General features: G+C 44.6%; 2 protein-coding genes across 7 annotated transcripts in view; both read right to left on the bottom strand.

Moving 5' to 3' along the window:
- Window positions 1–588: 588 nt before the first annotated feature.
- LOC102016643 (sialic acid-binding Ig-like lectin 13) lies at window positions 589–18191 on the bottom strand. Of its 5 annotated transcripts, XR_001232333.1 has the most exons (6): window positions 17372–18191; window positions 16908–17186; window positions 12278–12401; window positions 11893–11964; window positions 3002–3062; window positions 589–2818 (listed from the first exon to the last, which is right to left on the bottom strand). XR_001232333.1 is itself a non-coding variant. In XM_013508895.1 (5 exons), the coding sequence occupies exons 1-4, from the start codon at window positions 18093–18095 to the stop codon at window positions 11901–11903; spliced, it is 1191 nt and encodes a 396-aa protein (XP_013364349.1). In that variant the 5' UTR covers window positions 18096–18191; the 3' UTR covers window positions 589–3062; window positions 11893–11900. The 5 variants fall into 5 exon arrangements, 4 of the variants coding, with proteins under 4 accessions (XP_013364349.1, XP_005412755.1, XP_005412756.1 ...); XM_013508895.1 differs by having other exon boundaries at window positions 589–3062; XM_005412698.2 differs by lacking the exons at window positions 589–2818; window positions 3002–3062 and adding an exon at window positions 10947–11521.
- A 621-nt stretch (window positions 18192–18812) lies between these two features.
- The window catches only part of LOC102017398 (myeloid cell surface antigen CD33-like), an 11568-nt gene continuing 7514 nt past the window's right edge, over window positions 18813–22866 (bottom strand). For both annotated transcript variants that reach the window (XM_005412700.2, XM_013508896.1), the window contains exon 5: window positions 18813–18887. The gene's annotated coding sequence lies outside the window, so the exon portion shown is untranslated. The remainder of the gene's footprint in view (window positions 18888–22866) is intronic.

The following is a 22866-nucleotide window of genomic DNA, read 5'->3' on the forward strand; positions in this document are numbered from 1 at the left end:
ATGAAAATTACCCTGTGATCTGAACTCAGAATCTGTTTTTTTTTTTTTTTTTTTTTTTTTTTTTACCAGGGATACTACTAAACCATAAAAAAAGGTTAAACTTGAGACTTTTATAGGTAAACGGATACACTTTGAGACCATATTTTTAAGTGAAATAAACCTGACACACTTGCGTAAATATCAAATTGTTTCTGTGGTTTGAGAAATTGAAAGTGTAAATGAGGACCAAAATGTACAACTGATACTGTGAAATATTAGGAGAATATTCAAATGGGAAAGGGAACTGGGGATGAGAAAGGGGGAATGGAAGGATGGAAAAGTAAAACAAAAGAAAAGAAGGAAAAATGGAAAGAAAGATTTTGTAAATAGGAAGTAAATAAGAGTTGAAGGGAGGGAAAGGAAATGAGAAAAAAAATGAGAATCAAGATTTATATGGACAGGTATAAATTTCTATGATGAATGTGATCATTATGTACACCTAAATTGTACTTATTCTTTTAATTAATTAGAAAAGAAAGAAAAACCTTTCACATTAATAAAAATATTAAATTCTTTATTCATCAATGGACAATATGAAGAGTGTGAAAAGAGAAATCTACTGCACTGGAGAAAACATTTGCCTATTATAGACATGATAAGGCTCTACCATTCAGCTTAAAGAGCAAACCGTCCTTTTCAAATTATAAAACTATCCCAATTGGCCCAATTAGTACATGATCATAAGATTGAAGAAAATGCATCAGAAGAAGATATGCAAACATCCAATAACCACATGAAAACATTTTCATCATTCTGAACTGTTGTCTCAGTGCAAATGAAAACCGCAGTAACATAGCCCTTCCAACACACTAGCAGGCTGTAGTTTTTGTAAAAAGGAGAACAATAACGTTGAGAAATTGTGGAGAGTTGGAGCTTTTGAACAAGGTTGGTGGGAATATAAGGTTGTGCTGCCCCTGGGGGAAACATTCGAATTTTCCACAGAAATTAATCTGTGAATGTGCTCTGTCCATACAATGGAATGCTGTTTAGACTTGGAAAGAAATGAAGCACTCATAGTGGCTGCATGGACGAGTCTTGAAAGTGCTACACTAGGTGAAGTGGCCAAGCCTAAGAGGTGACAGTTCACGTGATTCTGCGTCTGTGCTACATCCAGAACAGGCAAAACCTTAGAGAACGTGGCCAGTGATAATCAGAAGAGAAGCACTGCTTTGGGGCACCTGGTTTCTTTCTGGGGTGATGAATGTTCTGGAACTACACAGTGGTGATAGTTATATCTCACTAAAAATGTACAAATTCCAGTTGTGTGTTTTAAATCAATAGTGCTGACTGTAACATTAATGAATTTTATCTCAATAAAATATACAGATGTAAAATTTAAAAGTATACAGAGACACCAAATTCAGCCAGCTGGTGGAAAAGATCAAAAAGTCCACTATGGGCTTTAGGGAAATGTCAGTGGTAGCCCTCAGTGATCTGCCCCAGGTTCAGTTACAGAACCAAAAACCAAAATCCAAACCAAACAATAAGCTTCTTTGGTTCTTCAACTTACACCCTTTCAGCTCTCACTGTTGGGAGTGTTAGCTGTGCCCAGCTTCCTGGAGACCCCTTGGTCACATATATCAGAACAGGAAGAAACTCGTCACCCAGCTATATTTGCATTTAGCGCCTCATCTCCTTGGCACACATGCACTGCGCAAATGGATAACAAAAGTGCTCATCAAACTTTTTTCTGTTGGCGCAATGAAAGGAGTGCCCTGACCATCCACTGGGAGTAGACGCCCACGACATTAGGGTCCTCATGCAGTGCACACCACAGTTAGGGAGCACCAGGACCACCTGTTCGACTGACACCCTGTGACCTATTTGACCTCGGGGGGCCAGACCAAGGCTGAGCACAGCATGTGTGGTCAGGGTTACCCCTAGGAGGGGACTGAGCTCTGAAGACAGACTGTTGTGTGTACTGATTGTTTGCTTGTGTGGCTCTGTTTCCTTGCACAAGTGCTTAGACTGATGTAATAGGTGCATCCAGGTGATGGGTGCAAAGGACATGGACAGTCTGGTTCTGCTCTGTGAAGTTTTCCCTCTCTGTGTGTCTGAGGGAATGAAGGGTGGCTAAGGAGAAGGGCTCAACATGGCCATAGGTGCTGTGCATGGGGAAGAGTCACTGGCGTTGCCACAGGGATCTCTGTCACCGGGATGAGTCCAGGATGAGGAAGGACCCAGCCCTGCATAAGCTGAAGAGACCCTTCCCCCAGCCCGAGGGAGGTTTCTCTCTGCCTGGGCCAGGTCTTGTGCACACACAGACTAGAAACTTCCTTACAGCATCTGGAAGAAAAAGAGGTTTATATTTCTCTTGAGTTGGGCTGAGGGATGAGATCAGGCAGCACTCCTGACTCCCACCCCTGAAAGCCTACAGAGGGACAGACGTGTCATTGTAGGTCCTGCCTGGGCCAAGTTCCAGCTCAGAGCCAGAGGACTCCCCAGGCCCTGTCCTGTCCTTCACACCCTCAGGGCCCAAGGCATCAGGCACAGCACACACCAGTGAGGTTGAGCTGCACGGTCCTCTCCACAGTCATGCCAGCTGCAGGGAACATCACCTGACAGGTGAGGTTGGTGCCGTGGTCCTGGGGTCGAGGGTTCAGGGTGAGCACAGAGGAGTGGGTGGTCCTGGGGCCCAGGGAGGTGAGGGCAGCTGACGTCCAGGAGAAGATGGGGGGCGTCCCATGCTAACAGGCTCAGGGCACAGAGCAGGTCACGTTGCTGGGGCGGCCGGGCATCAGGGTCTGGGGTATGAGGACTTCAGGGGTGTGGGTCAGGGCTGGTGAGGAGAGAAGACAGTGAGATGGGAGGCCAGGCCCAAGTGCAGCTCTGACAGAAGCTCAGACCCCGACCGAGTTCCTAGTGAGGTCCTAATACTTGAGCCCCAAATCTTCCCAAGACAGCGTCCACCCCAGCCACCTCCTTAGGCCACCAAAACTGGTGTGTCCCACCCAGTCCTTACCTGTCACCTCCACGGAGACCTGGTCTGCACAGTAATTCCATTGTACACTTCCTGATTCTACCTGAAAGAAGTATGAACCACTGTCCTCCTTCTGTGAGTCTCTGATGTGCAAGGAGCAGTTCTTGGTCTGCAGGTTCAGAAGGAGGTGGAACCAGCCCGAGTCCTCTCTTGCACTTGTCTTTGGGGGTTGTTTTTGGCCACTGGGGAGTCATGATTTATATTGGCCCCTTCTTGAAACCAGTAGCCAGAGACAGAGCCAGGCCTGGAGTCCAGTAGAGAGTCCAGGAATCTGCAGGGCACGAGGGCACTCTGGCTCTCCTGTATGGTCACTGCTTTTGGCACTTCCAGTCTGTATCTCAGACTGGCAGGTGAGCACCCTGAGGGTAAAGGAGGCTCAGATCCTTGCAGCCCCCACTGCCCTTTCCCTTGTGCCCACAGCAGCAGCAGGGGAAGCAGCAGTATCTCGGAGGTAGAGGTCCTGGCTTCTGTGTAAGAGCAGAGAAGGGAGCAGTGTGGAGGGAACGTGCAGAAATCTGGGTGGAGCAAGAGAGCTGGGTGGTTCACAGAAGAGGAACTCAGACCCACACCTCGTGGGTGCTGCCCCTCTATACAGAATGGATGGAAAGCTAGGAAACCCACCCAGGGGGCAGATAGGAGCAGAGGCTCTGTCCTGACCCCGTCTTGGAAACTTGTTTGAGCACTGGGTTTATTCCAGGTCAGTGGGGACACCTGAGGAAGTGTCACGAGTGAGGATTCGGCTGACTAACTCTTGCCTGGCCCGGCAAGGGCTCAGCCTTCCCTACACCCATGAGTGGATGGTGAGGAAAAAAGGATTCTGCATGCTCTGTGTATCTGGGACAGAAGAAAGGAAGAGGGGTCCTTGGCAAAGTTCAGGCAACAGCTAACCGTTCATTCACTCAGCAAACACACAGTGAGTTTGAAACATTTGTGAAGTTGCACAGGCGAGGATAAAGGATGACCTGAGCTCAAGCCTAAGCTGCCCCCATGTAGGAGACTCAAGTTCAGGGATCACAGTAGTAGATTGAGTGTAGTTTTAAAATATAAGCCAGAAAATGTTTTCCTAAAAGAGCGCAGTGCACAAAGGGTGACACCTCCAGAGTAACAAACAGGCAGTGTCTTCATATGGCACAAAGGGAACATGAGCTCTGCATGAATGCAGGAGAAACTTCTTTCCCACCAGTGCTTGGTGTAGCGCAGTGAGTTTCACTCTGTCCTCATCGTGCAGATGAGCGCCTCCTTCCAAGTAGCAAGTCTACTTCTCACAAGCAAATGTGTTTCAGAAGATGGATAGATTCAGATGAGCTGAGGAGATGACATAGATAAAATCTTTTTTCAGCTCACACGGATTTCTATCTCCCTCATGTGTCTTTCCCAGGGAATCAGACCCGTGTTCCCCAAATGCATGTCTCACAGGAGATCACTCATCTGTCAAGACCTGGAGAGCAGAGGAAGATGATGAAAGGGGTCAAGGTATGGGACATGGGGGCGGGCAGAAGACAACAGGGCGGCTCTCAGGGTGGAACAGGGGCCCCACAAACCCGGGCCTGGTAGCCCAACCTTCTCTGTGTTGTCTTCTGAGTAAGAAGAGCTTTGCAGATGTGACTAAGTAAATTTCCTTGACCAGCAGGGTTCATCTTGGATCGTCCAACTGGCCCCTGAATCCAATCACAATGTCTCTGCACTGGAGAAGCAGAGGGAGAGTAGGTGCACAGGAAGGGGTGAGACCACCTGACCAGAGATGCTGAGACTGGAGTGACAGGGCCAGCAGTCAAGGGAGACAGCAGCCTCAACAAGCTGAGAGGAGCCCGGGGTGGGCCCGTTCCAAGCAGTCTGGGAGGAGGCTGCCCATGGGACCCTTAGATCTGACCCAGGGAAATGGACTTCAGAAATAAGCGATAGTAGATGCATTCCTTTCAGACATCATACAGAATCAATGAAATGTCATCTTCCACAGAAGACTGCTTTAGAAAAAGTGACACGGCACTGACTCATGTAAACACACATACATACACACACACACACACTTACACACATCAGCACATGCATACAGTACAGTTATGTAGTCTTAGACAAGGAGGAGAGCTGGACATCTTGCATGACACGGGTGAATTCAAGGACACTATGCTATGTGAAATAATTTGTGCATAGAGACACATTATGTGATTTTCTGTGAAACTTGAAAAGTCAAACTCATAAAAGCAAGAGAAGAGTGCTAGGCGGAGGCTTGGGAGTGCCAGTAAGGAGGCAAAGGTGACAAAGGCTGTAGTTAAACTTAGATAGGAGAAGGAAGTTCTGGACATTGGTACCTAAAGATGGATATAGTTCATAATGATGTCCTGTGTATTTCAAAATTGTTATCTGAAGCAATTTCTCATAGTTCCCATCATAAAGCTACACAAAACAAATACTGCCAAATGCAAAACAATCTTTTGATTAACACAGGATGTGTTAGTTGCAAGTGCAGAACTGTTGGTGAATATCTGAGGTCATTCTAATGTTAGCTTTCCTTAGTATGGATTAGGGCAAATATATTTCAAAACCTTATGCTGCGCAACACCTGTATACATAAGTATATATGGTGTCTGTTTGCTGATAATTAATGATATTAATAAAGGTAATTATAAATTACAGAAATGACTATGTACAAAGATCACATTGTATGCTGAAAGTGCACGAATTTTTTGTCAGTTACAGAGAAATCTTTCCTACAGATATCTAAAGGTAATCCAAATGATTCATCACAATTAATAAGCAAAGAGAAATTGCTGATACAAAGGTCACGGTTGATGAGCGAGTTTCCTCTTTCCCATGTGTGATCACCATTTTCTCGCCTCCCCTGTAGCCTGCCCTTCAGCTCAGCTATGCTCTGTAACAAACCGGTACCGGGAACCGAACTCACGACCTTGCACTTGTCAGGCAGGTGCTTTTGCCGCTGAGCTAAATCCCCAGCCCCCTCTCCCCACGTTTTTATCCAGCTCTCTTCCTGAATCCCCACGTGGGTGTCATGAGGCTTCTCAGAATTACAGTCCTTCCGTAATACCTTCTCCTCTGTGGAACAGATCACCTCCCTGCCATGTGCTGTGGGCATTCTGGCTCTGTCCTTGATCCCCTCTTTTCTTTCCTGAACACATGCATGGGAAACCCTGACAGGAAAAGGCATCTTGGAGGGATAGAGGTAGCAGTCCTCAGCAGATGCTTGGAATAGACTCATGAAGGTCCACAGGAACTCGGATGCAGGGTGCAGACAAAAAGCCAACCACGAGAAAGCAACCTGAAGGAGAAGCCCATGGATGAAATGTGGTAACAGGGGTGCTTAGAATAAGAGTCAGGGCTGCTGCTTGGTCCTGACGCTCCTTAGAGCTCAGGTCTGGAGCACAGGCCATGCTGGGAACATTCTAATCCTCCTGAGGGAGGAAACCAAGTGCAGCCAGGCTGTCTGTTGGTCCCCAGCCAAGCAGTCATAACGCAGTGCCTACCTGGCCTGACTCTCCTCTCAGTGGGACAGGATGCCCGAGTAGGGAGACATTCACAGGTGGGGGCCTCTCCAGATCCGGGCATTAAGGAAACTGGAGGAATAAAGGAGACCCAGAAAATCACTCAGAGGGCAGTGGCCAAGTTAGGACCGGTGAGCCTTAGGGATAGTTAGGAGCAAAGGGCAAGGTCCTGTTTATAGACAGAACAAGGTGTTGAGACATCCCTGAGATGACAAGAATGGTAGGAGATTGCAGTGGCCCAACTGGATGGGGCCTCTGAATATTATTTGGGTTTCCACAGCTGTTGTCATGGTAGTGAGGCTGGAGAAAGAATACGGGAGCAATGCCAGCAGGCGCTCTCCCAACACCCACCAACACCCCTGAGCTCTGAGCCCTGTGAGTTCCCTCTCACCATCCACTAAGCCCTACAGAGCTCTGCACAGATGGTCTCTCCTCCTCTGCGACCTGAATACCATTGAACTCAAGGGCTGGAGAGACCTTCCCTGTGACGCCAAGCAGCTGACACTGGAGAAGAAAACCCAAATCAGTGCCCATGGAAGCAGTTTGCTGTGAGCTCCCAGCAACCACTAAATCCTGGGTCAGACTGAAACTTAGGAACATGAGTATCTCTCTGACATCAGAGGGACAGAGAAAAGCAACCAGAGTGACCTGCAGGGAGGGGGTCACTGCGTCTGGGCCGACTACAGGACACCTATGAAGTGGCCTGAGTGAGAAAGGCTGGGCAGAGTGAAGGGATGGCAGCGGAGCCTGGGAAGCTGGAAGTGGTCATATAGGCATAGCAACATCCGGGTCAGTGGCACAACACATCCGAGAACCTGAGGTTCTGAGTGTGTGTGGGAGAGGTGTTTGGGACCTGTCTTGGTTACTTTTTTCTCATTGCTGGGACAAACTACCTGACGCCCAAAATGAAGGAAGGAAAGGTTTATTTTGCTTACAGTTCGTGGAAGCTTCAGTCCGTACTTGGCAGATTATAAGGCACAGTGGCACATGGCAAAGAGCTGCAGCTCAGGACGGCAGAACACAGCTAAGCAACAACCATACACCAGGGCGGAATAGGGGAGGAATGCCCCAAGCACCCTTTTCCTCTCCCTTACATATGCAAACTATCCACCCCAGGGCGGGTGTAGCTCTCATACCCATACTAATCAAACTCTAAAAGCCTGCCCCGAGGTCGCATGAGGCTTTGGAGGGGACACACAGACATAAACCGTAACAGGACCCCACAGCACTCTTCAAACAGTGCCTTTCCCATGGTTTTTGGTTTTGTCACCTTTGTGTTTGCGAGTGTTCTTTCTTATTCTTGACTGATGTTTTGAGGGCCAGGACTTTGTATCTAAGTGTGTGATTTATCTACTGTTGCTTATAAAGCACTGCATGGAGTTCAGTCACACATGCCCACGGCCAAGGTTGTTTCGGGGCACTATTTAACTTGACTTGACTGTCAGCTCCCCTCTGAGTCCTTCCTCTCCACCCTCCCCTTCCCTCTACAACCTCATCCTCTCCTTACCTTTGCTACTTTTCTCCTTCACAAGTTCTGCTACCTCTTGCTTCCTGCTCCTTATATTTACTTCTTTTATTTTTTTCTCTCCATTTCTGTATACTCTTTTCATTTCTACATAGACTCTTAATATTAATCTGATACAGTATTTCAACATCTGACATTAGTTTTCCCCACATCAATTGTCTTTTTATAATATTCTAAAGTTTCTCTTCCTGTTAGGTCATTAATTGAATTGAAGCTCCCTGTATCTTCTTTCTTTTCCACTTAAATTCCTTCCCCATTCTCTTCCTGCTCTTCCTCTCTTGTACCCTCACAAGTACATGCAGTCTCACTCTTCTTTTGTCTTGTGTGAAAATTATAACTAATACATATTTTTGCCTTTGTATATTTTAGGGCATGTGTGAGGGTCATATGTTTATGCACAACTTTACATGTGAACTAACTATTGTTGTATTCCCACTTTGTTTTACATTGACCTTTCGGGTTCTCCTCATCAAAGGGCATTGCTTAGGTTTCCTAACTTAGGGCTTCTGCTAATTTTAAAAATGGACATTGTCACTCAGAAGGCTGAGGCAGGAGGATCACAGTGAGTTTAGGGCTGACCATGGCTACATAGTGAATTCAAGGCCAGACTGAACTCCATAGCAAGGCCCTGTCTCAAAAAACCAAATAAAATTTAAAAAAACAGAATAAACTGGAGACAATGTCTGTCCAGAAATACTGCCTTTCTATCCCTTATCAGTCCTTCCCTTCACTCCTTTCCCTCTGCCCCATACATATCCTCTGAACTCTTTTCTACCACCACCCTCTTTACAGGTATACAAATAATACCATCAAAACTCCTTTCCCTCCTTCATCTGCTTTTGTTTCTTTTCAGTCTCCTTCCACTTTTCTTAATTTCTCTTCTTTTAGTTATTTTAACAATCTCTTCACCCTCTCTATATCCAAGGCCCTTTTCTACCAGTATTAATCCTTTGTATGCCTGAGGTATTGAAAACTTGCTAAACAAGTTCTAAATTATACAGCAACATAGGATTGATTCTTAAACACTGATATTACCAGTAGTTGTTCTCTCCTTGTTATTTTATGCTAGGGATCACCACTATAGGAGCAACATTTTCTAGCCCTACTGATCTATACCATTACACACAAAAACACAGAAATCATGCAAAACAAGCCCTTAAAATGCTTCAGAATTCTGATTCTTCAAAGCTAAAGTCACAGACGTGGAAGTGGAGGAAGGTTTAGGCAAACAATTAAAAACCAAATGGTTAAAATTTTTGAAGAGATCAAAGAAGAAACAAATCAGCAAATGAATAAGACAGTCCATGAGCTGAGAGAGGACGTACATAAGCAAAAAAGGAGATTTAATATATGACATCCAATGAGCTGAAAGAAAATGCAAAAAAAGATGTTTCAGTTTAAGAAGTCAAGGCAGAATATGAATGACACTTTAGTAAAGAATTAGAATAAGGAAAAGGTAAACAGATTCCAAAACAAGCATGATGGGAATTTTAATACCCGACCCTCACAAGGAATCTGATCAACCAAGCAAAAACTTAAAAAAATGTGAGAGTTTATCTGTACCTCTGAATGAACCTAACAGATAGCTACAGAGTTGTGGGAGACTAGGCTATGTGACCCACCACAGAGACTGAGGCTTTGCTGACCTTTCCCAGAAAAGGGGTGGGAGGCTGCCCCCTCCCTTGTTCATGTGCAGCAGTGCTGAGGCTCACAACACCTCCAGGGCAGCGGAACATCAGCCTGAGAGCTAAACAAAGAACATTACACATCCAGATGTGAGATTGTTGTGTTCCTTGCTAATCATTTACATTTTCTTGAACTCTGGATTGGTGATTGCTACATTGTTTTGTTTTACTAATAAAAACAGCGTCTTCTAGATTTCTGATGTTCTTCCACGCTTGAGATGGGAGCCCTCTGGTTCCTGTTGTTTGGAAATTTGTCCCTTTTTTCTTTTATTCCTCATCATAACCGCTAGGTGAATTTTCAGGCCAGCTCCTGCACCAAGTGCTTCATCCAACAGCAGCAGAATGCACTCTTCTCAGCAGCACAAGGCACTTTCTCCAAATAGACCTTACTATAGGCCGCAGAGCAAGTTTAAATAAATACAAAGTAATTGAAATAATCTCTTGAATCCTACCAGATCACAGCAGACTGAAACTAGAAACCAAAGAGAAAAAGAAACCACAGAAATGACACAAACACTTGGAGATTAAATAACAATTCCTGAATAGTCAGTGGGTAACAGGAGAAATCAAAGAGAAAATTAATATTTCTTTAGAGCAAATGTTAATGACAACACAACCAATGCATGCAGGCATAATGTAAAAGCAGTTCTAAGAGGAGAGTTTCTACCTGTGTGTGTGTGCCTATATTACAAAATATAGATTATTCCCAAATAAATAGCCTAATGATACATCTCAAGGCTGTAGAAAAAGAACAATCCAAGTCCACATCTCTAAAGGGAAAGAAACTACAATGTGTCACAAACACATAATAATAAAGCAAACATAATAATAAAACATGCGTACAATGATCAGACATATAATATAAAATGCATCAGACAGACGTTTTCACTTCCTTGCTCTTTCCTCTGTTCATCCCACTATCACAGAATTCATCTTCTTCTCCTCCTTTCTTGTAGTCGGGATCTGGAAAATCCCTGAACACCCACATGTAGAGGATTTGGTCCCCAGCCTGTGGTGGAATTGGGAGTGGGATTTTCTCTGAAAGGCACAGTGGACTCTAGTCTCACTCTGTTTCTCTGTCTCCCCATAAATAGGTGAATTAGGCTTTTCAGCCATGGACTGACACAATGATGGACTATTGTATAACAACCCCAAAGCTATTGGACTATCTGACCATTAACCAAACCTTTTGACACTAAGGGATAAATGAACTTTCCAGATTTATCATTTATCTCATTTTATTTCTGTTCCTCTTATCTTGGTGAGAGAAGTTGGCATGCTGTACATACTGAAGCATCACTGACACTCCCCACAAATTTGGGCACCTGATAGGAACTCAATGTTACTTATTAAAGTAGTTTATAAATAGTGGATGCACGTCATCCTTGCACAGAAACATGCAAGAATTCGATGCACACGCTGGAAATGGAACCTGGAGTATGAAAAAGAATTACACACACTACACACACAGATGGGCACTCAGCCACACACACGCACAACCATTGAGCTGTACTCTAGACCGAGTCTGGAGGGTGATCAGATGGGCAGAGAAGTGGGAATATTCTCTTAAGAGCAGAAACTGCACATGCAAAGTCTCAGGCCCAGGTAGCTATGGTGAGAGCTTCATGGAGCAGGAAGAAAAGGCGATGGAGAAGAGTCCAGCGGGGCGGAGACCATGCAAGGTATCCAGTCCAGATGCAGCGTTTGCCCCTGTCTCTGTCCATCAGAAGACACACAGCTGTTCAGACCGTGCAGGAAGTAGACAATGACCGTGTCTGCACATGCATCCTGGAGGCTGAAGTTTGGAGAGATGAGGCAGGAGTCAGGTGGATTTGGTGATCTTGGAAAAGATAAAGTCCAAGAATGACCAGCATCAAGAAGGGCAAAGGGAATAAGCGTGATCAGGGTAGTGCAGGCTCTGGAGGGAAGAAAAGCCAGTTACTGATTGTTGGAGAAGGGACATAGAAGGAGGTCATGCTGGAAAACCGCTGGTTGATTCTGGTTTAAAATGGGGTCACTGAACATTGAACATCATGGGGACCCAGGCAGGAAACCTGGGCCCAGGATGGTGATGGGTGGCTCAATTCTGGCTGAGCCAGGCATCCTGGGTTACCAGGAAGGATACATTCAGCGGGAAGTGCTATGCTGAAAAGTCACATCACTTACCCAAAAGCCTAATCTGTGATACTGTCCATGTCTGCTGCTGGATCTTTCACCTTCTTTCTGTGGACCTTTACTCTAAATGCAGAGACCAGAACCATTTAGTGTGAGCCCTGGGCATGTAGTGGAAAAATCAAGAAACATGCACCCTGCCAAAGGGCTGTAGGGGTGACAGAAAGAGAGAGGAAGACTACCTGCCAGACCTCCCAGGTGGGACCAGCTACCTGCCCAAGTTGGGTCAGAGTTGGCGACTGTCCCTTATGCAGTTCCTACCACCCACTCAGCCCCTGCCTAATCCTGGCCCTCTTCTCCTCCTTGTATTCCTGAGAACTCACAATCTGGGGTTCAGTGTTGAGCAGTTGCCCCTCCTTTAGCCCTGTGCAGCCCTCACCTAAGGATGATGAGACAGAGTCCAAGAAGCAGGATCTTGACAGCCCCCTCCATGACGGCCAGCAGCACCAACTCTGCCATGGGCTTTGATTTCCCTGCATGAAAGTGGAGGAGGCTGGATTCCCCTGCAAAATAACACCTGAGTCATTATTGTCACCTTTGTACTTGGATATAGGCCTCCGAGTCAGTCTTCATCCCTCTCCCACCCTCTTCTCAACTCTCCTGCAGGTGCATAGAGGAAATATTATTTTACCTTGTCAAAAGTTAAGCTCTTACATATAAAGAATTTAAAAAGTCAGGCCCCCGAAATTCAAAAACCCAATCCAAAAATGGGCATCTGATATGAATACACACTTCTCAGATGAAGAAATGTTAACAGTGAAAAAATATACGAAAAAATGTTCAACATAATTAGTCATTTGAAAAATGCAAATTAAAACAACGTTGTTCTTGCTTTGGTTTGTTTGTATTTTGCTATTGTTTTGTTTATTTTACTATTCTCTTTAAAATAAAAGAAATTTAAAAATTAAGCTCTTTTTTCCCCCCACTGCACAGCCCCACCAGCATTTGTTATTGTTGATTTCTTGCTAATAGCCATTCTTTCTGCAGTGAGATTCAATCTCGGCCTTCATGGAATTTTCATCTCTTTAATGATCAATGATGTTGAAAGTTTTGCCATTTATTCTTCATCTGTAAAGTATGTATTCATTTCAGAAGCCAGTTTTGGATTGGGTCTTTAAATATGGAGGGATATAATTGTTTTGCATTCTTTATATATTCTAGATATTAGCCCCTTATTTAGGGAACAGCTGGCAAAGACTTTTTCCCACTGTGCAGGTTGTCTTTTCACTCTGTCAGTGGTATCTTTGGCTGTGCCAACGCTTCTTAATAAGAAGAGGTCCCAGTTGTTGAGGGTTTGTAATATTTCTCATGACGTCAGGGTTTTGTTTATAAAGTCTTTCACTACACCTATGTCTTCAAGAGTTCTATCTATTCTTTCTTCCAGTAGATTTAGTGTTTATATTTTAATATGCAGATCTTTGATATGTTTTGATTTTAGTTTACTGCAAGTTGAGAGACATGGGTCTAGTTTTAGTCTTTTGCACACGGAGAACCAGTTTTTCCAGGACCGTTTATGAAAGAGGCTATATTTCTACCTGTGAAGGGCTTTGGGTCCTTTGTCAAGATAAGGTGGCTGAGTGTGTTTGGAGTTGTGTCTGCATCTTTTAATCTGTTCCACTGATCCTCAGGTCTGATTGTTTGCCAGTACCAAGCTGTATTTCTCTACTCTTCGTGGGAGTGTAGACTGGTGCAGCTACTGTGGAAAGCAGTGTGGAGATTCCCCAAACAAGCTAAAATGGGAGGTTCCATTAGACCAGCTCTTTCCCTTGGTATTTTCCAAAAAGAATTAAAAAGAACATACCAAGAGATATATGCACACCCATGTTTATAGCAACACAGTTTGAAATAGCTAAACCTTGGAAACATGCCAAATGCCAATCAACCCATGAATGGATAAAGATGTGGTTGTTTCATACAAGGGAGTACTGCTAAACCATTAAGAAAGATAAATCTGAGACTTTTATAGGTAGAGGGATGCACCTTGAGATCATACTGTTAAGTGAAATAAACCAGACACACCTGGATAAATATTAAATTTTTTCTCTGGTATGAGAAACTGAAAGTGTAAATGAGGACCAAAATATATAATAGATATTGTGAAATAGGAAGAAAGTCCTCAAATAGGAAAGGGAACTAGGGAGGGCAGAGAGTGAGGAAGGGAAAACAAAGCAAGAAAAGAAGGAAAAAGTGAAAACAAACCTTTTGTAAATAAGGAGGGGAAGTTGGGCTGAAGGGAGTGGAGAGACATGACAGTAAAAAAGAATCAATAAAAAAGAATCATGTACAGGTATAAATTTCTTATGATGAATGTGATCATTATGTATACCTAAATTGTTCCCATACTCTTAATTAATTCAAAAGAGAGAAAAACTTCGCACATTAATAAAAAAATAAACTCTGTGTTCATCAATGGACAACATGAAGAATGTGAAAAGAGAAATCTACTGCTCTGTAAAGAAAATTTGCATGTTATTGATGTGATAAAGCTCTACCATTCAGCTTAAAGAACAAACTCTCAAATTGGAAATTACAAAAAAATTCTCAATTGACCCAATAAACACACGGTCGTAGTAGTTGAAGAAAATTCATCAGAAGAAGATATACAAATGTCCAACAACTACAGGAAATCATTTTCATCATCCTGAATCTTTGTCTTAATGCAAATGAAAACCGCACTGACATAACCATTCAAAGCCACTTGCAGGCTGTAGTTTTTGTAAAAAGTAAAACAATAATGTTGAGAAAGTGTGGAGAGTTGGAGCTTTGCACATGGCTGGTGGGAGTGTAAGGTTGTTCTGACACTGGGGAAACATTCTACATTTGTACAAAAGTTGATCTCTGAATTACAATACCCAAAATTAATATCCAAAGTATAGTACCTAAGGATTCATCTCTGGATTACATCTTAGTAATTCTACTCCTCAATATGTGCCCAAGGAAAATGAAAACACATGCACAGATGAAATTTATTCCTAGTATCATTATTTATAGTTAAAAGTGAAAACAACCCTAGAGTCCATCACGTGATAAGTAAGTGAGTGAAATGTGTTCTGTCCATACAATGGGATGTTATTTACACTTCGAAAGAAATGAAGAACTCATACTGGCTGCACGGATGAATCTTGAAAACAGTATGCTAGGTGAAAGGGCCAAATGTAAGAGGTGACAGTTTATGTGATTCTACCTCTGTGCTATATCAAGAACAGGCAAAGCCTTAGAGAAGGAGGCCAGTGATCATCAGAAGACAATCACTGCTTTGGGCACAGGGTTTCTTTCTGGGGTGAGGAAAGTTCTGGAACTACATAGTGGTGATGGTTGCTCCTCACTATAAATGTACAAAATCCAGGTTGTTTTGTGCTTTACATGGGTGGTGTTGAGTTTAATGTTAATAAATTTTATCTCAATAATATGGATGGATATAAAATTTAAAAGTATACAGAGACACCAAATCCCACCAACTGGTGGGAAAGATAAAAGTTTCTACCGTGGGCTTCAAGACAAGCTCAGTGGTAGTTCTCAATGACCTTCCCCAGGTTCAATCACAGAACCAAAAGCCAGAACCCAAAACAAACAATAAGGTTCTTTGCTTGTTGAACATATAGTCTCTCAGCTCTCACTGTTAGGAGTGTAACTGTACCCACCTTCCTGGAGAAACCCTGGGCCACACATATCAGAGCAAGAAGAAACACATGACCCCGCTGCATTTGCATTTAGGACCTCACCTCCTTGGCATGCACACACTGTGATAATACGGGAAAGAAAACTAAACCAACACCATTTGTGTACTAATGCCATTTTAAAGCTTAAATTTCTGTTTCCTTAAGTTTGTTTCTTGTAAATGTTGTCATAGTCACCTAACCCAATACCACCCATGTTCTGTCATAAGACTGCCTGTCCCCTGTGTAAAGTGTCAAACACCTTTTTCCCTTGTCACAAGCTAAGCCCATGCTTTGTAGTATTTCTGGAGCTGCACTAAATCATATCTGCATCACCCTCCTTAGACCGGGAACTGGAACTGTGCATCTATTCTCCCTTCCTATCCCTTGCAGTTAGTACTCAGTCGTGTACTGGGTACCCACAGCCCACCCTTAATAAACTTGCTTGTCTCTGCATCTGGTCTCCATGGGTGACTCAATCAAATCAGCACCCTTGCCGCAACAGTGGAAATGGATAACAAAAGTACTCATCACACTTTTTCATTGGCCCAACGAAATAAGGGCCCTGAGCATCCATTAGTAGAAGATGCCCACAACATTAGGGTCCTCATGCAGTGGGTATCACATTTAGGGAGCACCAGAACCATCTGTACTGCTGGCATCCCATGACCTCTCTGATCTCAGGGGGATAGACCAAGGCTGAGGGCAGCATATGTGGTCAGGTTACTCCTGGGCAGGGGACTGAGCTTCTGAGGACAGACTACTGTGTGTTCTGATTGTTTGCCTGTGTGGCTCTGTTTCCTTCCACAAGTGCTTAGATTGATGTTATAGGCACATCCAGGTGATGGGGATAAAGGACATGGACAGCCTGGTTCTGCTGTGTGAAGGTTTCCCTCTCTGTGTGTCTGAGGGAATGAGGGTAGGTAAGAAGTGCTCAGGGTGGCCATGGGTGCTGGACATGGGGAGGAGTCACTGGGGTTCCCACAGGGATCTCTGTCACTGGGGTGAGTTCAGGATGGGGAAGGACCCAGCCCTGCATAAACTGAGGTGGTCCTGACCCCAGCTGCAGGGAGGCTGCTCTCTACCTGGGCCAGCTCCTGTGCAACACACAAACTAGAAAGTTCTTTACAGCATCTGGAAGAGGAAAAGGTTTGTTTTCCTCTTGGGTTGTACTGAGGGGTGAGATCACACAGCACTCCTGACTCCCACCCTTGAAAGCCCACAGAGAGAAAGACATGTGTCCTTGCAGGTCCTGACTCAGCCAGGCTTCAGGCACAGATCCACAGGAGTCCCAAGGCCTTGTCCTCCTGTCTTCATGCACCCAGGGACATGGGCACCTGGCACAGCACTTACCTGTGACATTGAGCTGCACAGTCTGTTCCACAGTCACACCAGCTGCAGGGAACATCACGTGACAGGTGAGGTTGGTGCCATGGTCCTGGGGCCGGGGGCTCAGTGTGAGCACAGAGGAATGGCGGGTCCTGGGGCCTTGGGATGTGAGGACAGCTGATGTCCAGTAGAAGACTGGGGGCGTCCCCTGCTCACAGGCCCACGGCACTGAGCAGGTCAAGTTGCTGGGGCGGCAGGGCGCCAGGGTGCTGGGCATGAGGATGTCAGGAGTGTGGGTCAGGGCTGGTGAGAAGAGAAGACAGTGGGATCAGGAGGGTGGGCCCAAGGTGCAGCCCTGACAGAAGCTGGGGCCTAGACCCAGCTCCTCGTGAGGTCCTAATACTTGAGCCCAAACTCTTCCCAAGACAGCATCCATCCCAGCCACCTCCAGAGGCCACCACAACCAGTGTGTCCTGCCCAGTCCTTACCTGTCACTTCCACAGAGACCTGGTCTGCACAGTAATTCCATTGTATACTTCCTGATTCCACCCGAAAGAAGTATGTACCCTTGTCACGCTTCTGTGCATCTCTGATGTGCAGGGAGCAGTTCTTGGTCTGCAGATCCAGAAGGAGGTGGAACCGGTCCCGAGTCCTCTCCTGCACTTGTCTTTGGGGGTGGTTTGTGGCCACCGGAAAGTGGTGATTTATATTGGCCCCTTCTCGAAACCAGTAGCCAGAGACAGTGCTGGAGTTCACGCGAGAGTCCAGGATCATGCAGGGGACAAGGACACACTGGCCCTCCTGTACAGTTACCGATTTTGGCACTTCCAGCCTGTGATTCAAACTCTTGGGTGGGCACCCTTTGGGTAAAGGATGCTCAACTCTTGGTAGCCCCCAATTCCCTGTCCCCTGTGCCCACAGCAGCAGCAGGGGCAGCAGCAGCATCTCAGAGCTGGAGGTCCTGGCTCCTGTGTGTGAGCAGAGAAGGGAGCAGTGTGGTGGGGAAGTGCAGAAACCGGGGTGGAGCAAGACAGCTGGGTGGTTCACAGAAGAGGAACTCAGACTCACACCCATTGGAAACTGCCAATCCACACAGAATGGATGGAAAGCCGAGAGATCTGCCCAGATGGCAGACAGGAAAAGGGGCCCTGTTCTGGCCCCATCTTGGAGGCTTGTTTGAACACTGGGTTTATTCCAGAACACTGGGGACATGTGAGGCAGTCTCAGGATTTAGGGTTAGGCTGCCTAACTCTTGCCTGGCCTTGCAAGGGATCAGTCTTTCCAGCATCCATGCATGGATGGTGAAGAATAAAGGATTCTGAATGTTCTCTGTGTTTGGGACAGAAGAAAGCAAGAGGAGTCCTCAGCAAAGTGCAGGCAACCACTAACCATTCATTCACTCAGAAAGCATGCAGGGAGCTGGAGGCATTTGTTGAACTGGTGAGGTGATGAGGGAGCTCAAGCCTAAGCTGCCCTCACGCAGGAGCTTCAAGACCACAATTGACGGTGGCAGGGTGTGTGTAATTTTAAAATATGAGCAAGAAATTGTTTTCCTAGAACAGCACAGCAGTTCCCAAAGTGCGACACCTCCAGAGTAAAAAACGGGCAGTGTCTTCATGTGACATGAGGAGAACATGAACTCTGCGCCAATGCAGAAGCAACTTCTTTCCCACCAGTGCTTGGTATAGCGCAGCGAGTTTCAGTCTGTTTTTATCCCACAGCTAAGCTCCTCCTTTCAAGTAGAAAATCTGCTTCTCACAGGCAAATGTGCCTCAGAAGGTGTATATATTCATGCTAGCTGAGGGGATAATACAGATAAATTTTTTTCTTCAGCTCACATGGATTGCTCTCTTCCTCATGAGTCTTTCCCAGGGAATCAGACCACTGTTCCCCACATGTGTGTCTCACAGGAGATCATTCCTCTTCCAGGACGTGGAGTGCAGAGAAAGATGGATGGAGACAAGGCTCGGGACACATGGGGGCTCATAAGATCGCAGGGTGGCTCTGAGGACAGAAAAGATACCCCACAAGCACAGGCTTCCCACCATCCACCAAGCCCTACAGAGCTCTACACAGAAGATCTCTTCTCCACCACATCCTGAACACCACTGAACTCAAGGGCTGGAGAGACATTGTCTATGAATTCAAGCAACTGGGACAGGAGATCACTGGGGCAGAAGAAAGCCCACATCGGTGCCCATGGAAGCAATTTGCTTTCAGCTCCCAGCAATCACTACAATCCTGGGTCAGATTGAAACTTTTCAAACATAAATACCACTTTTACATCAGAAGTAGAGGCACAGACAAAAGCCGGTGGAGTGGCCTGCAGGGAGGGGGTCCCTGCCTCTGGGTGGACCACAGGACACCTATGAAGTTACCTGAGCAAGAAAGGCTGGGCAGAGCTAGGAGACGACAGCAGAAAGCCTGGGAAGCTGGGAGTGGTCAGCTATGCAGAGCAACATCAGGGTCAGTGACAGAACCCTGCCGGGAACTGAGGTCCTGACCTGTGAGTGGGAGAAGTGCTGGGGACCCCACAGCACTCTGAGAACATAGTGCCCTTTGTATGGTTTTTGACTTTGTCATCTGCTTGTGTGTGTTCTTCTTTCTTTTTCTTGCTTGATTGCTTGAGGGCCAGAGCACTGTATCTAAGTGTATGAATTTTCTACTGTTGCCTGTGAAATACTGCATATAGTTCTGTCACATATGCCCACTGCCAGGGTTGTTTCGGGGCATTATTTAACCTGACTTGCCTGTCAGCTCCCCTCTCAGTCCTCCCTCTCTCTTCTCCCCTCCCCTCTACAAGCTCATCCTCTCCTTACCTTTTCAATTTTCCCCTTCAAATGTTCTTCTATCTCTTACCTCCTGCTCCTTATTTTTATTTCTTTTATTTTTTGCTCCCCATTTATGTATATTCTCCTCATTTTTACATAGACTGTTAATATTAATTGAATACATCTCCCATTAGGTTCCTCCACACCGAGGGTCATTTTATAAAATTCTGTTCCTGTTAGGTCATTAAGTGAACTCAAGCTCCCTGTGTCTTCTTTCATTTCCACCTAAATTCCCTCCCTACTCTCTTCCCTCCCTTCCTGTCTTACACTCACATGTACACCCATTCTCCCTCTTCTTTTCTTTTGTATAAAAACTCTTATGAATACATGTTTTTTTTTTTTCTTTTTATATTTAAGGGCAGATGTAAAGGTCATGTATTTATGCACATCTTCATATGTGAACTATTTTTGTGTTTCCACTTTGTTCTACATTGGCCTGTTGGGTTCCTCTCTCCAAAGGGCATTGCTTGGGTCTCCTAATGTAGGGTTTCTGAAGTATTTTCATAATGGACACCAGCACTTAGAAGGTTGAGTAAGGAGGCTCACTGTGAGTTCAAGCCCTGTCTGAGCTGCATACCAAGACCTTGTCTCAAAGACCCAAATAAAATTTTAAAAAAGTAAAATATAGTGGAGACAATGTCCATAAATACTGCCCTTTCATCTCCTTATCAATCCCTCCTTTTACTCCTTTCCCTCTGCCCCACACATATCCCCTGAACGCCTCTCTACCACCACTCTCTTTAGAACTATAAAAATAATATCGTCAACACTCCTTTCCTTCTCTCATCTGTTTTGTTCCTTTTCAGTCTCTGTCCACTTTTCTAAATTTCTCTTCTTTTAGCTACTTTTTAAATATCTTTTTCATTCATCCTCTCTATATCCAAAACTCTTTTCTCCCAGTGTTAGGCCTTTGTATTCCTCAGTTACTGAAAACTTGCTAAACAAGCTCTAAATTACATATCAACACATGACTGATTCTTAAACACTGCTATTACCAGTACTTGTTCTCTCCCTGCTATTTTATGTGAGGGATCGCCCCTATAGGAGCAGCACTTTCTAAACCTACTGATCTACAGCATTACACAAAAACACAGAAATCCTGTGTAAATAAGCCCATAAAAAGTCTCAGAATTCTGATCCTCCAAAGCTAAAGGTACAGACATGGAAATGGACGAAGGTTCAGGCAAAAAATTGAAAAACCAAATGGTTGAAATATTTGAAGAGATCAGAGAAGAAACAAATCAGCAAGTGAATAAGATGTTCAATAAGCTGGTGGAGGATGTACATAAGCAAAAAAAAGGATTTAATTATATCATGTCCAATGAGCTGAAAGAAAACAGAAAAGTTGTTTCAATTCAAGAAGTCAGTGCAGAATATGATGACATTTTAGTAAACATTAGAATAAAGAAAAGATAAATAGATTCCAATACAAGCACAGTGGGAATTTTAATATCCGACTCTCACAAGGAGTCTGGTGAGCCAAGCAAAAATTTAACAAAAATATGAGTTGAACTGAACCTCTGAACAAGTGAATCTAACAGATATCTACAGAGTTCTGGGTGACAGGCTATGCGATCTGCCACAGAGACTGAGGTTTGCTGACCTTTCCCTGGGATGGGAGAGGGGTGGTAGGCTGCCCCCTCTCTTGTTTATGTGCAGCAATGCTGAGGCTTACAACCCACCCAGGGCAGGAGAACACCAGCCTGAGAGCTAAACAAAGAAAATTATACATCTGGATGTGAGGTTGCTCTGTTCCTTGCTAATCATTTATGTTTTATTGAACCTTGGATTGGTCATTGCTACATTGTCTTGTTTTACTAATAAAAACAGCACCTTCTAGATTTCCAGTGTTCTTGCACCGTTGAGATGGGAGCCTTCTGGTCCTTCTCGTTTGGAAATTTGTCCCTTTCTCTTTTATTCCTCGTCAAACCCCTAGATGAGTTTGCATACCGGTCCCTGCACAGAGTGTGTAACCCAACAACAGCAGAATGCATTTTTCTCAGCAGCCCATGGAACTTTCTCCAAATAGACCTTACTTTAGACTCTAAAGCAAGTTTAAATAAATACAAAATAATTGAAATAATCTCTTGCATTCCATCAAATCACAGCAGAAAGAAACTAGAAGCTAACAGAAAAACAAAACACAGAAATAACACAAACACTTGGAGATTAAATAACACACTCCTGAATAATCAGTGGGTAACTGCAGAAATCAACAGGAAAATTAAATTTTCTTTAGAGCAAATGTTAATGGAGGTGCAGCGTACCGTTGCTAGCAGGCATAAAATGAAAACCGTTCTAAGAGCGTAGTTTCTACCTGAGTTTGCCAGTATTACAAAATATAAAGCATTACCAAATAAATGACCTAATGAGGCATTGCAAGGTTCTAGAACAAAAACAATCCAAATCCACATCTGTAGAGAGAAAGAAACTACACTATATCACAAACATATAATAATAAAATAATGATATAATAATATAATACTTAAACATATAATATGAAATGCATCAGATACATGTTTTCACTCCCTCACTCTTTCCCTGGTTCATTCCCCTATCACTTCTTCTACATGGATCCATCTTCCCCTTCTCCTTTGCTGCAGTTTGGATCTGGAGCATCCCTAAAGCCCCACATGTAGAGGATTTGGTCCCCAGCCTGTGGTGTGATTGGGAGTGGAAGTTTCTCTGAAGGGCACAGTGGGACTCTGGACCCTTTCTGTTTCTTTGTGACTCCCCAGAAAGCGGTGAATTTCAGTCATGGGCTCACACCATGATGAACAGCTGTATAACAACTCCAAGGACACTGGGCCATTAACTGCACCTTCTGAAACCAAGGGTTAGACTGGCATACTGTGCATATTGAGGCATCACCGACATGTCCCACAAATTCAGGTATGTGGTAGGAACTCAATGCTACTTATTTAAGTAGTCCATGAATAGTGGATGTCTATCATCTGTGCACAGAAGCCTGCAGGAATTTGATGCACATTGGAGATGGACCTGTGTGCATGTGTGTGTGTGTGTGTGTGTGTGTGTGTAGTGTGTGTAGTTAAAGGTCTATTTGGAGAAAGTTCCATGGGCTTGTGGAATCTGTGACATATGCAAAACAACTACACACTACACACACACACACATGCACACATACACACACA

The sequence above is a fragment of the Chinchilla lanigera genome, unplaced genomic scaffold, assembly GCF_000276665.1.
Source record: "Chinchilla lanigera isolate Chin_1 unplaced genomic scaffold, ChiLan1.0 scaffold00157, whole genome shotgun sequence".
Classification (NCBI taxonomy): Eukaryota; Metazoa; Chordata; class Mammalia; order Rodentia; family Chinchillidae; genus Chinchilla; species Chinchilla lanigera.